General features: G+C 42.8%; 1 protein-coding gene across 3 annotated transcripts in view; it reads left to right on the top strand.

Annotated features, from left to right (window-relative positions):
* The window catches only part of zmp:0000000755 (phosphofurin acidic cluster sorting protein 2), a 58,603-nt gene that overhangs the window by 37,845 nt on the left and 8,258 nt on the right, over nucleotides 1-12,500 (top strand). For all 3 annotated transcript variants that reach the window (XM_056257725.1, XM_056257726.1, XM_056257723.1), the window contains exons 11-18: nucleotides 1-74; nucleotides 2,453-2,574; nucleotides 3,629-3,743; nucleotides 4,564-4,668; nucleotides 4,960-5,066; nucleotides 7,183-7,337; nucleotides 7,428-7,538; nucleotides 7,750-7,852. The exon at nucleotides 1-74 is cut by the window's left edge and continues 7 nt beyond it. In XM_056257725.1, coding sequence (XP_056113700.1) covers nucleotides 1-74; nucleotides 2,453-2,574; nucleotides 3,629-3,743; nucleotides 4,564-4,668; nucleotides 4,960-5,066; nucleotides 7,183-7,337; nucleotides 7,428-7,538; nucleotides 7,750-7,852 — 892 coding nt within the window. The remainder of the gene's footprint in view (nucleotides 75-2,452; nucleotides 2,575-3,628; nucleotides 3,744-4,563; nucleotides 4,669-4,959; nucleotides 5,067-7,182; nucleotides 7,338-7,427; nucleotides 7,539-7,749; nucleotides 7,853-12,500) is intronic.

Here is a 12,500-nt window from a genome sequence, read left to right as displayed (position 1 = left end):
ACTTCCTGTCTGTGGAGAGGTGTGTGACGGGCTCGCGGCAGCAGGAGGACAGCGGGAACGACACCAGCGGCGGGGTCAGAGTTCAGCCGCGCACACACACGCGCACACGCGCACACACACACACACACACACACACACACACACACACACACACACACACACACACACACACACACACACACACACACACACACACACACACACACACACACACACACACACACACACACACACACACACACACACACACACACATTCAGTCCCAATGTAACCATTGCAGTTCTGAGAAAACAATCATGCTTAACTTTCATCAAACAATGACACTGGCTTCAGAGAGGGAACAGTGCATTCCTCTAAAAATAGGTTGTTAAAAGTTCCCACATATTGTACATTTTCTAGCAGAATATTTATTTTTGAATTCTGCTCTAAGGGACATCATTATTATATTAGATCTGCAACTGTCATGAACTGCTCCGAGACACGACGGTTGAGGATCCTAATGCAGTTTTATTGAAAGGGTAATCCACAATCGTAGTCGAAAACAGGCAAAGGTCATAAACACCGGCTAATCAGTCCAAACAATAACAGGGTCAAAGGGCACAGGCAAAACTGAGGAAACCAAGACAACCGGACAGAAGATCGAAACCCAGGAGAATGCTCGTGATTGCAGAGACAACATACAAGACTCGCAGATCATGAATGAGAAAACCAGGCTTATATGGGGGGAGCTAAACAACAGAATGAGACACAGGTGACCGTGATAATGGAGGAAGAGTCCGGCAGGGAGTTATGGGAGATGTAGTTTGTGAGGGAATGACAATAGTCTCTCTCTCTCTCTCTCTCTCTCTCTCTCTCTCTCTCTCTCTCTCTCTCTCTCTCTCTCTCTCTCTCTCTCTCTCTCTCTCTCTCTCTCTCTCTCTCTCTCTCTCTCTCTCTCTCTCTCTCTCTCTCTCTCTCTCTCTCTCTGTCTCTGTCTCTGTCTCTCTCAATTCAATTCAAATTGCTTTGGCATGACTGTACATATTACAATATTGCCAAAGCTTGTAACACATAGTATAATAATAAAGACATAAAGAATAATAAAGTATTATAACAACTGAAATTCAAATGTACAAATTAAATTAATTGCACAAATTAACAATGTAACAGGTTATAGTTTCTGTGAACATTTGATACCACAGTGTTTTAACATATATATATATACAAACACACACATTACTGAGGGTCACTGTGGTGGACATTAGGGAAACACACTGAGGTCAGTCTCACACACACACACACACACACACACACACACACACACACACATTCACCTGCTGTCTCTCAGGCTGTGGCACACACACACGTATCTGGCAGCCAGTGTTGCGGTCTGTCCCTCTCCTAGTAAGATCTTTATCTGTTCTACTTCAGTCATGGCTGTAAAGCCCTGTATTATGTTATTAAGTTTGTTAAAGTAGAGGTCTCTGACTGAGCTGTATCTGTGACAGTGAAGGAGGAAGTGTGTCTCTGTCTCGATCTCTGCTGTCCTACACTGAACACACCCTTTGCTCTCGGGGGTAACCAGCTCTTTCTGTGTCTGCCGGTCTCTCTCTCTCTCTCTCTCTCTCTCTCTCTCTCTGTCTCTCTCTCTCTCTCCTCTCTCTCTCCTCTCTCTCTCTCTCTCTCCTCTCTCTCTCTCTCTCTCTCTCTCTCTCTCTCTCTCTCTCCTCTCTCTCTCTCTCTCTCTCTCTCTCTCTCTCTCTCCTCTCTCTCTCTGTCTCTCTCTCTCTGTCTCTGTCTCTCTCTGTCTCTCTCTGTCTCTCTCTCTCTCTCTCTCTCTCTCTCTCTCTCTCTCTCTCTCTCTCTCTCTCTCTCTCTCTCTCTCTCTCTCTCTCCTCTCTCTCTCTGTCTCTCTCTCTCTGTCTCTGTCTCTGTCTGTCTCTCTCTGTCTCTCTCTCTCTCTCTCTCTCTCTCTCTCTCTCTCTCTCTCTCTCTCTCCTGCGTGTCCTCTCTCCTGGCCTTTCCCGCTCTGTGAGTTTCCTGCATTATTCATGTCCGTAGGAAAGTGAGCCGCCCGCCTGCTGTGACCTGTGACCTTTGCTTCCGACGCAGGCGCGGCTCAATGATGTTTCATTCAAACCCGAAGCCCAGGAATGGCATGAAAGACACATTCATCATGCAGGAATATTCTGTCAGCATTTACCCAACCTATATATATATATATTGTGTGTTTCCACAAAAATATGCAGCTGAACTGCTTCCAATTTTTAGTTAAATTCACATTTATTTGTACAGCGCTTTTCACAACACACATCGTTTCAAAGCAGCTTTACAGAACATGCACGAGTCCGTTATCAGAGGTGACGGTCTAAGTCAGAAATGTACATTTACAAATCACAGTTTAACAAATTATTATACATTGATAATGAAATAAAAAGTGTTCAGTTATTCATCTCTGCCTGTGTTTCTGCAGGAGGTTGAAGCAGAGCATCATGGGATAGCAAAGGCAGATGTGTCGGAGACCAGCAGCGATCGATTGAACATCTCCGGTGGAAAACTCTGCAAGACTGACTCGCAGAACCACACGAGCCCCAGGTAGGGCTCACACACTCCGGCACACTCGCCTGGTCCTGAGCTTCATCAGACGGTAACGCTGGTCCCGGCTTTACAGTTTACTTGCCCGAACGGGAAACTAGCCTGATTAAAACGGCAATAATAAAATAAATATGGAATCACCAAAACTCGAGAATATTTAGTGTAAGCAGCGATTGATAGTGAATAATAATATATAATGTACGCTGACAGTAAACAGGTTGTGCTGCTGCTGATGAATACCCTCACGATTGAAAATGTGACACTGATTTCATGACAGTTCAATAAACAAGTAATTTAAATTAAGTCACTTAAATTTTAGATGCAATATTGACTGGTTTTGTTCTATTTCAGCAGCGAAAATAGTTCCACAGATCACCGCAGAACCACAGCGCGTCTCACAGCAACACTCAACCGTTTCATTCCTGAACGAATAAGCGTTTGAACGAATCGGTTGAATCAAAGATTCAGTGACCCATTCATAAACAACTGCCTCATTCCTGAACGAATCAGCGTTTGAACCGAACCGAATCGTTTGGATAAATGACTCAATGACTCGCTCAGTAAGACGGTCCCCTGCCGCCCCCTACTGGCGGTTTAGTTTCGTTTAAGAGTATCAACATTTCTTTCCAACATTTCTTATTTGTATATTCAAAAAATATTTAAAACAATCTTATAACATTTTTAAATGCAGTTGTAATTTTTCAGTTTAAATGATTTTATTTGATTGGTAACAGCCCTAGATAGTGTCTTGTTATTCTAATTTAATTTATTGATCAAATTTAAGAATTTAAAATAAAAGATAAAGCATATATTTAATAAGATTAAAGGTAAAAATATCACAAATATGCTATTTAAATATGTCAAAGCTGACTGAACACTGATGAGAATATTGCTTTAGAATAAATTTTATTTACAACACACAGAAATCCTATTTTTAACTCGGGACAAGTGAATGAGCGCTTTACTTCCCTAATGGACAAGCGCATGAAGGCTTAATGTGGAGTTGTGTAGTGATCTGTGTGTGTGTGTGCTGAAGATCTCTGTGTTTGTGCAGTAAAGCGGAGCACAGGGTCCATCGGCGCACGCGCAGCTCGTCCGTGAAGGACCGGCAGAACTCCAGAGCCAGCGTGGACAGCGAGTTCCCCCCCGACAGCAGGTTCAACACACAGGTGCGTCTCTGAGGATCACACTGAACTCTGGGATAGATCAGCTGAGGAGCAGTGAGTCTGTACACAGGTTATCATTGTCTGTCTAATATTATCGATCTGCTCATTTCGGTTAATTTTCATATAACATCTCGCAAACTAAACAAAAAAGCTTTAAAAAACATACAAACAAAAAAGCTTTTGACCGTTTAACTGATAGTATTAATCGGTCAAAATGTTTACTTTCGGTTAGCGGTTAAACGGTCACTATGAGCATCCCTGTTGTAAATAAAGAAGTTCCTAAAGTCCTCACTGCTGTGCGGTTTGGAAACGTCTGGGGTTGAAGCTTTATTCTGCATTAGGCAGGGGTTTGGTGATGTCACTTTGTGAAAGACTATACACATATATATTAAAACGCGCATATCTATAGTCTGAACACGTGATGCGCATGTGCGCAGCGTTTACACAGATTCACGTTTTTGAAGTTTACACAGAGATGATCACGTTTAAAACAATTTTCAGCGCTCGCCCCTTGGATCCTGTTTCAGAGTGTGTGTTCTGGAGCTCTAACGCTGCTGTGTGCGGATGAACAGCAGAACACATTAAAGTTTCTGTCTTCAGTAGAGCGGTGTCGTGTTAGCGGCCGCTAAGTTAATCACTAATGATCTTTACAACGGAAGTGAATCAATCAAAACTAACTTTAGCTGGACAATAACTTTATTCTAGAGCTGCTGTAAAGCCTAAACACTCTCTGTGACTGTAATCTCCTGTTATCACTGTAAAGCTGCTGTGGAACTGGATAGATGATGGAGACTGACTAGCGTGAGTCGTGTGTGTCGTTCAGGTGCCCAGGAAATCAGTGTACGACCAGCTCAATCAGATCCTGATCTCAGACGAGAGGCTCCCGGAGAACATCATCCTCATCAACACAGTGGACTGGCAGGGGCAGGTGTGTGTGTGTGTGTGTGTGTGTGTGTGTGTGATTCCTAGCGCTCCCAACGCCACACTCAGGGGAATGCAGGAACTGTATGATGTAACCCTGAATGCAGAAATGTAAATGTTGTAGTTCTGCATAGTAATTATACATTACTCTCCATAAATCAATTTACAGGTGTGTTTGATCATTTATTTTAGTGTGTGAGTCCGTCTCTCACCACATTGGCTTCATACGCTCTCCTCATCAGTGCAGTGTTAGAGTACAGCGTGTGTCAGCTGAGGTGTGTGTCGTTGTGTTGTGCAGTATGTGTCGGAGCGGCTGCAGAAACACACTCAGCCCATCGTGTCGACCTGCTCTCCTGCTGACGTCCAGGCAGCGTTCAACACCATCGTCACGCGCATACAGAGATTGTGAGTGACCACACACACACACACACACACACACACACACACACACACTCACTCACAGCTCTATAAATACACTGTTTCTCTAAGCATCTGAGTGCTTCTGATCGTCGCAGCGGTTCATTATCATTTGAGTCTTGAGCATCTACAGCTGTCAGTGTGATATGATCCTCATAACACTCACTGAACACACACACTCTAACACACACACTCTAACACACACACTCTAACACACACACTCTAACACACACACTCTGAACACACACACTCTAACACACACACTCTAACACACACACTCTGAACACACACACTCTGAACACACACACTCTAACACACACACTCTGAACACACACACTCTGAACACACACACTCTAACACACACACTCTAACACACACACTCTAACACACACACACTCTAACACACACACTCTAACACACACACTCTAACACACACACTCTAACACACACACTCTAACACACACACTCTAACACACACACTCTAACTCTAACACACACACTTGAACACACACAGTCTAACACACACGCTGATCAGCCAATCAGAATCCATCCTGCTTTAAAGAGAACGCTTTTTATAAATAGAACGTTATCTTCTGGTTTGGACACTAATATACTCATCGTAATAGTTAATATATTATATATATATATATATATATACACTCACCGGCCACTTTATTAGGTACACCTGTCCAACTGCTCGTTAACACTTAATTTCTAAGCAGCCAATCACATGGCGGCAACTCAGTGCATTTAGGCATGTAAACATGGTCAAGACAATCTCCTGCAGTTCAAACCAAGCATCAGTATGGGGAAGAAAGGTGATTTGAGTGACTTTGAACGTGGCATGATTGTTGGTGCCAGAAGGGCTGGTCTGAGTATTTCAGAAACTGCTAATCTACTGGGATTTTCACGCACAACCATCTCTAGGGTTTACAGAGAATGGTCCGAAAAAGAAAAAACATCCAGTGAGCGGCAGTTCTGTGGGCGGAAATGCCTTGTTGATGCCAGAGGTCAGAGGAGAATGGCCAGACTGGTTCGAGCTGATAGAAGGGCAACAGTGACTGAAATAACCACTCGTTACAACCGAGGTATGCAGCAAAGCATTTGTGAAGCCACAACACGCACAACCTTGAGGCGGATGGGCTACAACAGCAGAAGACCCCACCGGGTACCACTCATCTCCACTACAAATAGGAAAAAGAGGCTACAATTTGCAAGAGCTCACCAAAATTGAACAGTTGAAGACTGGAAAAATGTTGCCTGGTCTGATGAGTCTCGATTTCTGTTGAGACATTCAGATGTTAGAGTCAGAATTTGGCGTAAACAGAATGAGAACATGGAACCATCATGCCTTGTTACCACTGTGCAGGCTGGTGGTGGTGGTGTAATGGTGTGGGGGAAGTTTTCCTGGCACACTTTAGGCCCCTTAGTGCCAATTGGGCATCGTTGAAATGCCACGGCCTACCTGAGCATTGTTTCTGACCATGTCCATCCCTTTATGGCCACCATGTACCCATCCTCTGATGGCTACTTCCACCATGTCACAAAGCTCTAATCATTTTAAATTGGTTTCTTGAACATGACAATGAGTTCACTGTACTAAAATGGCCTCCACAGTCACCAGATCTCAACCCAATAGAGCATCTTTGGGATGTGGTGGAACGGGAGATTCGCATCATGGATGTGCAGCCGACAAATCTGTGGCAACTGTGTGATGCCATCATGTCAATATGGACCAAACTCCCTGAGGAATGCTTCCAGCACCTTGTTGAATCTATGCCACGAAGAATTGAGGCAGTTCTGAAGGCAAAAGGGGGTCCAACCCGTTACTAGCATGGGGTACCTAATAAAGTGGCCGGTGAGTGTATATGATAGCTATAGTTAATATATGTATTAAATAGTTATCAATATAGTTATAGTTACTACAGTTATTGTTTTATTTATTGTTATAGTTATAATTCCACTTTTAGTTGTAGTTATAATCATATTTATCGTTACACCTGTAGTTCTCGTATATATGAGAGTAGGCGTTCAGTGAGCCTCAGATCAGTGTGTGAGCGTGTCATGTGACTCCTCCTCCCGTGTCATGTGACTCCTCCCGCAGCTGTAACTGTAACGCCCAGACTCCGCCCACAGTTAAGGTGGGCGTGGCCGGGGATCAGGGCTATCTCAGCACAGTGCTGCGCTTCTTCGTGGAGCAACTGGCCAACAAGACTCCTGATTGGCTGAGCTACATCCGCTTCCTCATCATCCCGATCGGTGAGCGCTGATCTTCATGTCAGCTGTTTTCAGGGCTTATAATAACTCTGGTTTATTGAGTTGTACACACGACCTGTGTGTGTTTCTCAGGTTCCCATCCTCTCGCCAAGTGTGTGTCGTCCTTCGACTGCAAGTTCAGCAGTTTGTTCATGGAGCCGTCGTGGAGGGAGCTGTTCTGCCGGTCAGAGCCTCCCAGCGCAGGTGATGTGTGTGTGATGTGTGTGTGTGTGTGTGTGTTTCACCTGCATCTGTCTCACATCAGACTCGTATCCCATCAGCCCTCACTGCCACAGCCTCATCGCATGCTCACTTACAGTTTGACCCCAATATGGAGATGAAATGAAGTGCTGCTGCGAACTCTTGACATTCACCTGCTGTGTGTGTGTGTGTGTGTGTGTGTCTGCCTCCACAGACTCAGTTGATGTCGCTGGACGGATTATTCAGTATCTCGCTGGAGCGAATGTGTCTCATCAGTTTCCCATCTCTGAGGCCATGCTCACCTACAGACAGAAGAGGTGCGTGTGTGTGTGTGTGTGTGTGCGAGTGTGAGTGAGTGTGTGTGTGTGTGTGTGTGCGAGTGTGTGTGTGAGTTTGTGTGTGTGTGCGAGTGTGTGTGTGTGTGTGTGTGTGTGTGTGCGAGTGTGTGTGTGTGTGTGTGTGTGTGGGAGTGAGTGTGTGTGTGTGCGAGTTTGTGTGAGAGTTTGTCTGTGTGTGTGAGTGAGTGTGTGTGTGTGTGTGTGTGCTCTTGTTTTTGTGATATATGAGGACACAAATGTGTATAATGACATGCATATTACACTGGTATTACAACTTACACGTGATATATGAGGACATTGCATGAGTCCTCATATTTCAAATAGCTTAAAAAACATAAAAAACAATGTTTTTTTTTAAATGTAAAAATGCAGCATGTCTCCTGTGATGGGTAGGTTTAGGGATAGGGGCAGTGTGTGTGTGTGTGTGTGTGTGTGTGTGTGATGGGTAGGTTTAGGGATAGGGGCAGTGTAGGGGGATAGAATATACAGTTTGTCCAGTATAAAAGTCATTACGCCTATGGAATGTCCTCATATATCACAAAAACACAGCAGTGTGTGTGTGCGAGTGTGTGTGTGAGTTTGTGTGTGTGTGCGAGTGTGTGTGTGTGTGTGTGCGAGTGTGTGTGTGTGTGTGTGTGTGGGAGTGAGTGTGTGTGTGTGCGAGTTTGTGTGAGAGTTTGTCTGTGGGAGTGAGTGTGTGTGTGTGCGAGTTTGTGTGTGCGAGTGTGTGTGTGTGTGTGTGGGAGTGTGTGTGTGTGTGTGGGAGTGAGTGTGTGTGTGTTCGAGTTTGTGTGAGAGTTTGTCTGTGTGTGTGAGTGAGTGTGTGCGAGTGAGTGTGTGTGTGTGTACATGTTGTTCTGTCTTCAACCTGAATGCCAACTGGGCGCTGCACATCAGGTGTGTATCAGGCCACGCCCCCTGTGCTGAAACAGGAAGTGATGAATGTTGAATAAAGGATGTAAATGGCCAGTGTATATCGCAGTAGAGTTTGGGGTAACACTTTATTTTAGTGTCCTTGTTACATATGTAATAACAGTAAATTATGCATAATTACACACAACTAACCCTAATGCTAGCACATGAAGTTGCTTAATATTACTCAGAACTTAAATATAATTACACTGTAACAATGACACCTTAAAATAAAGTGTAACGAGTGTGCTGATGGAACACACACTCTTCAGATTCTCAGTAATGAGACATTGCTTGTTTTATTTGTTTGTATCTTTATTATAAGAGAAATCTAAGATGGCGGCAGGAGCAGTAGGCGTTGTCACAGCTCTCTTAGCTTACAACTTGCTTTTTAACTTTTTAAGTCCTATTAATTCTAGTTTTTTTGGTGATCATTCTAATAACCATTCATTATTTAACGGATATGAGAAAATATTTGTTAAAAAAGCTGACTGGTTAATTAAACAAACATACAGTGCCTTGGGAAATTTCGGACATGGGAAGCACATTTTAGCGGTAACCTTTATTTATCCATCTTTATACACACGAGTGAAGAAACATTCAAAATCAGTAACTCGACGTCATCAAAGTGAAGCTTTAGGTCTAATCATCATGATTTGTTTACTATTATCGGGAGATATTCATCCTTGTCCTGGTCCACACCACGCCAAACCATTTATTGGATTTTACGTCGGACTCGGCTGTCTCTCAGGTACGCACTCTGGGTCGCGGGACGTTGCTGTCTGGTTATGTACAACAAATTAACCTCCCTTGCTCTGGTTCGCCGGGTTCTGGTGGCGGCGTCTTGCCCGCGTGGAGTGCTGTGACGAGCGGGGAGGTGGTGGATGCCCAGCGGCTGGGCACTGCCATCATGGACCGGCGTCACACTGGCCCAGTGGAGTCCATGTCGGATGTAGCTATCCTTCAGGTACGCACTTTTGGTGGCAGTAAGTCACTGTCTGGCTATGCTCAACACACTAACCTCCCTCGCTCTATCTTGATGGATGCTGGTGGCGGTGTTGATGCGGGGAGCTTCGCGGCAGAGGAAGCCGAGTTGCCGGGTGTTACCTCGGCCGCAGTTGGCGTTCCGCGGCATGTCCATGCGGGATTGTTGGCGTTTGATGCAGGCCTGGGTTCCCGTGCGGCGAGCGGGAGTGACACGGACTTTCAGAAGAGATCGTTTATTTTAAGACCTGGGAATGAAAGGAATTCTGCTCCGTTGGAGTCACCAAACAATTCCATTTCTGCTAACTCTGGTTTAGGTACTTTACAAGTGTCTGCAAAGTCTATGCAAAATGTAAAAAGTAAAGCTGTAAATCAAGGTATTTTAAAAAATAAGAAATGGGGATTCTTTCAGACAGTAAATCAATCTAGAACAATTTGGGATCCTAAAGTCAAGCCAAAGGGTCTCTTAGGTGGGCATCTTAATATACGAAGTATTATATCAAAGAGTGATCAAATCCATCATCTTTTACTAGACTCTAACTTAGATTTTCTTTGTTTATCTGAGACATGGCTTCATGAAAATTCTCCGTTTGCTGCATTAGAGGTACCTGGCTTTAAATTGTATAGGAGAGATAGGGTTGGTTCTAAGGGAGGTGGTGTTATGATTTATGTGAAAACTACCATCCAGTGTAATGAAATTGCCTGGGCAAATTGTACGGACTTGGAATGTATTGGTTTGAACCTAATATTATCACCACAAATGTCTTTTGTATTACTGTAATTTACCGCCCACCATCTTCTAATATTATTTTTTATGAAAATCTGAAACAATTACTAAAGCAGTGTGATTTTAACAAAGAAGTTATTATAATGGGAGACTTTAATATCAATTGGGAAGACAAAACCGTAAGAAAGAATCTCAAACAGATAACTGATCACTTTGATCTGAAGCAAATGATTAATGGGCCTACAAGAATAACTAACTCAACAAGTTCTCAAATTGATTTAATTTTTAGTAACCGAGCAGAGAGAATTTTAAAAACTTTTAATATGTTAACAGGCCTTTCTGATCACAATTTGATTCTAGTGGCCAGAAAATTATCTAGCAAGAGATTCATTTCATTTAGAAGTAAATATGACTCTTACGGCATTCCAAAACGTAAACTAGATGATTTCAGAAAGGCAGTTCATCAGATCGAATGGGAGGATTTTTTAATCGGAAAAGATCAGGACGAAGACAGTCGAATATTTTCCAAAAAATTAGAGAGTACTATTAATGATTTCAGTTGTAAACTTAATCCTAAAAACAAAAAATATACTGTCCCTTGGAATAATTCAGATATCTTAAAATTAATGAAAAAACGGGATCTTGCTTTAAAAACAGCAAACAGATCAAAGTTTAGTCATGATAGACAACATTTCGCTATGTTACGGAACAAGGTGGTAAAGTCGTTGAGAAAAGCAAAGGCTGATTTTTTTCTGAGAATAATTAATGAGGCTAGAGGTAATTCAAAAACAATATGGAATAAGTTGAGCTACTTAAAAGGTGACAAAAGAAAGGATAGGTCTTCACTTGAATTGATGGTTAACGGGAAGCTGACTAACAATCCAGCTGATGTAGCCGAAGCACTAAATTATTATTTTGTTGACTCGGTAGTCACAATTACTCAATGTTTTCCCCTAAGTATACTGAAACTCATACAGTTAATACAGGTGAACAAGCCCTTACTCTAAGGGCAGTCTCTGAATTAGACGTCATAAGAACAATTACATCTCTTAAACCATCTAGAGCAAAGGATATATTTGGTATGGACGTGGTAATGCTTAAAGAGCTTAGTGAGTCGTTAGTTAATCCTATCACTAAAATGATCAATCTTTCCATCTCTCAGGGGATGTTCCCTTGTGCTTGGAAGTCATCTGTTATTGTGCCTATATTCAAAAGCGGTGTTTCTCACTCTGCTAGTAACTACAGACCTATTAGTATTCTACCTATAGTCTCAAAGGTTGCAGAGAAATTGATGGCTGCGCAAATCACTAATTATTTGAATAACAGTTCTTTTGTTTTACATCCAATGCAATTTGGCTTCAGAGCAAACTATTCAACTGAGATGGCAAATTGCTATTTCACTGAGAAAGTTAAGTCTCTATTAGATAAAGGAGGGGTTGTCGGGGCTGTGTTTCTTGATTTCAAAAAGGCCTTTGACACCGTAAACCACAGAATTCTGTTGTCTAAATTATTAAGTTTTAATTTCTCTCCACATACGTTGAGATGGATCGAATCATACTTGTCAGGTCGCACACAGTTTGTTAGTATACAAAATTATAAGTCATCTCCTCTAAGTATATCCACTGGTGTTCCACAAGGATCTATTTTGGGTCCTTTACTTTTTACGTTGTACATCAATGATCTTCCATCTGTCTGTCCTAATGCTAACATTCAAATGTATGCAGATGACACTGTTATTTATATACACGGAAGTAGTGCGTCACAAGTTGCAAATGAACTTACAGAATCCCTGGTTCATCTTTCGGCGTGGCTAGAACAATGCTGCTTACAGTTAAACATCTCTAAAACAGTGTGTATGTTTATCACCAAAACTAAGAATTTAAGTATAGTGCCAGATGCAGAGCCGGCCCTAGACCTTTGGGGGCCCTAAGCAAAATTTGGTTGGAGGCCCCTTTGACCGTTTTAAGGCCTAAAGAAAAGCAATGACTACCTTATAACTATACC

This window comes from Rhinichthys klamathensis, unplaced genomic scaffold (genome assembly GCF_029890125.1).
Source record: "Rhinichthys klamathensis goyatoka isolate OS25496 unplaced genomic scaffold, OSU_Roscu_1.1 h1tg000142l_1, whole genome shotgun sequence".
NCBI classification, from domain to species: Eukaryota; Metazoa; Chordata; class Actinopteri; order Cypriniformes; family Leuciscidae; genus Rhinichthys; species Rhinichthys klamathensis.
The sequence above is the reverse complement of the archived record's forward strand: the minus strand, read 5'-3'. Positions and strand labels throughout refer to the sequence as shown.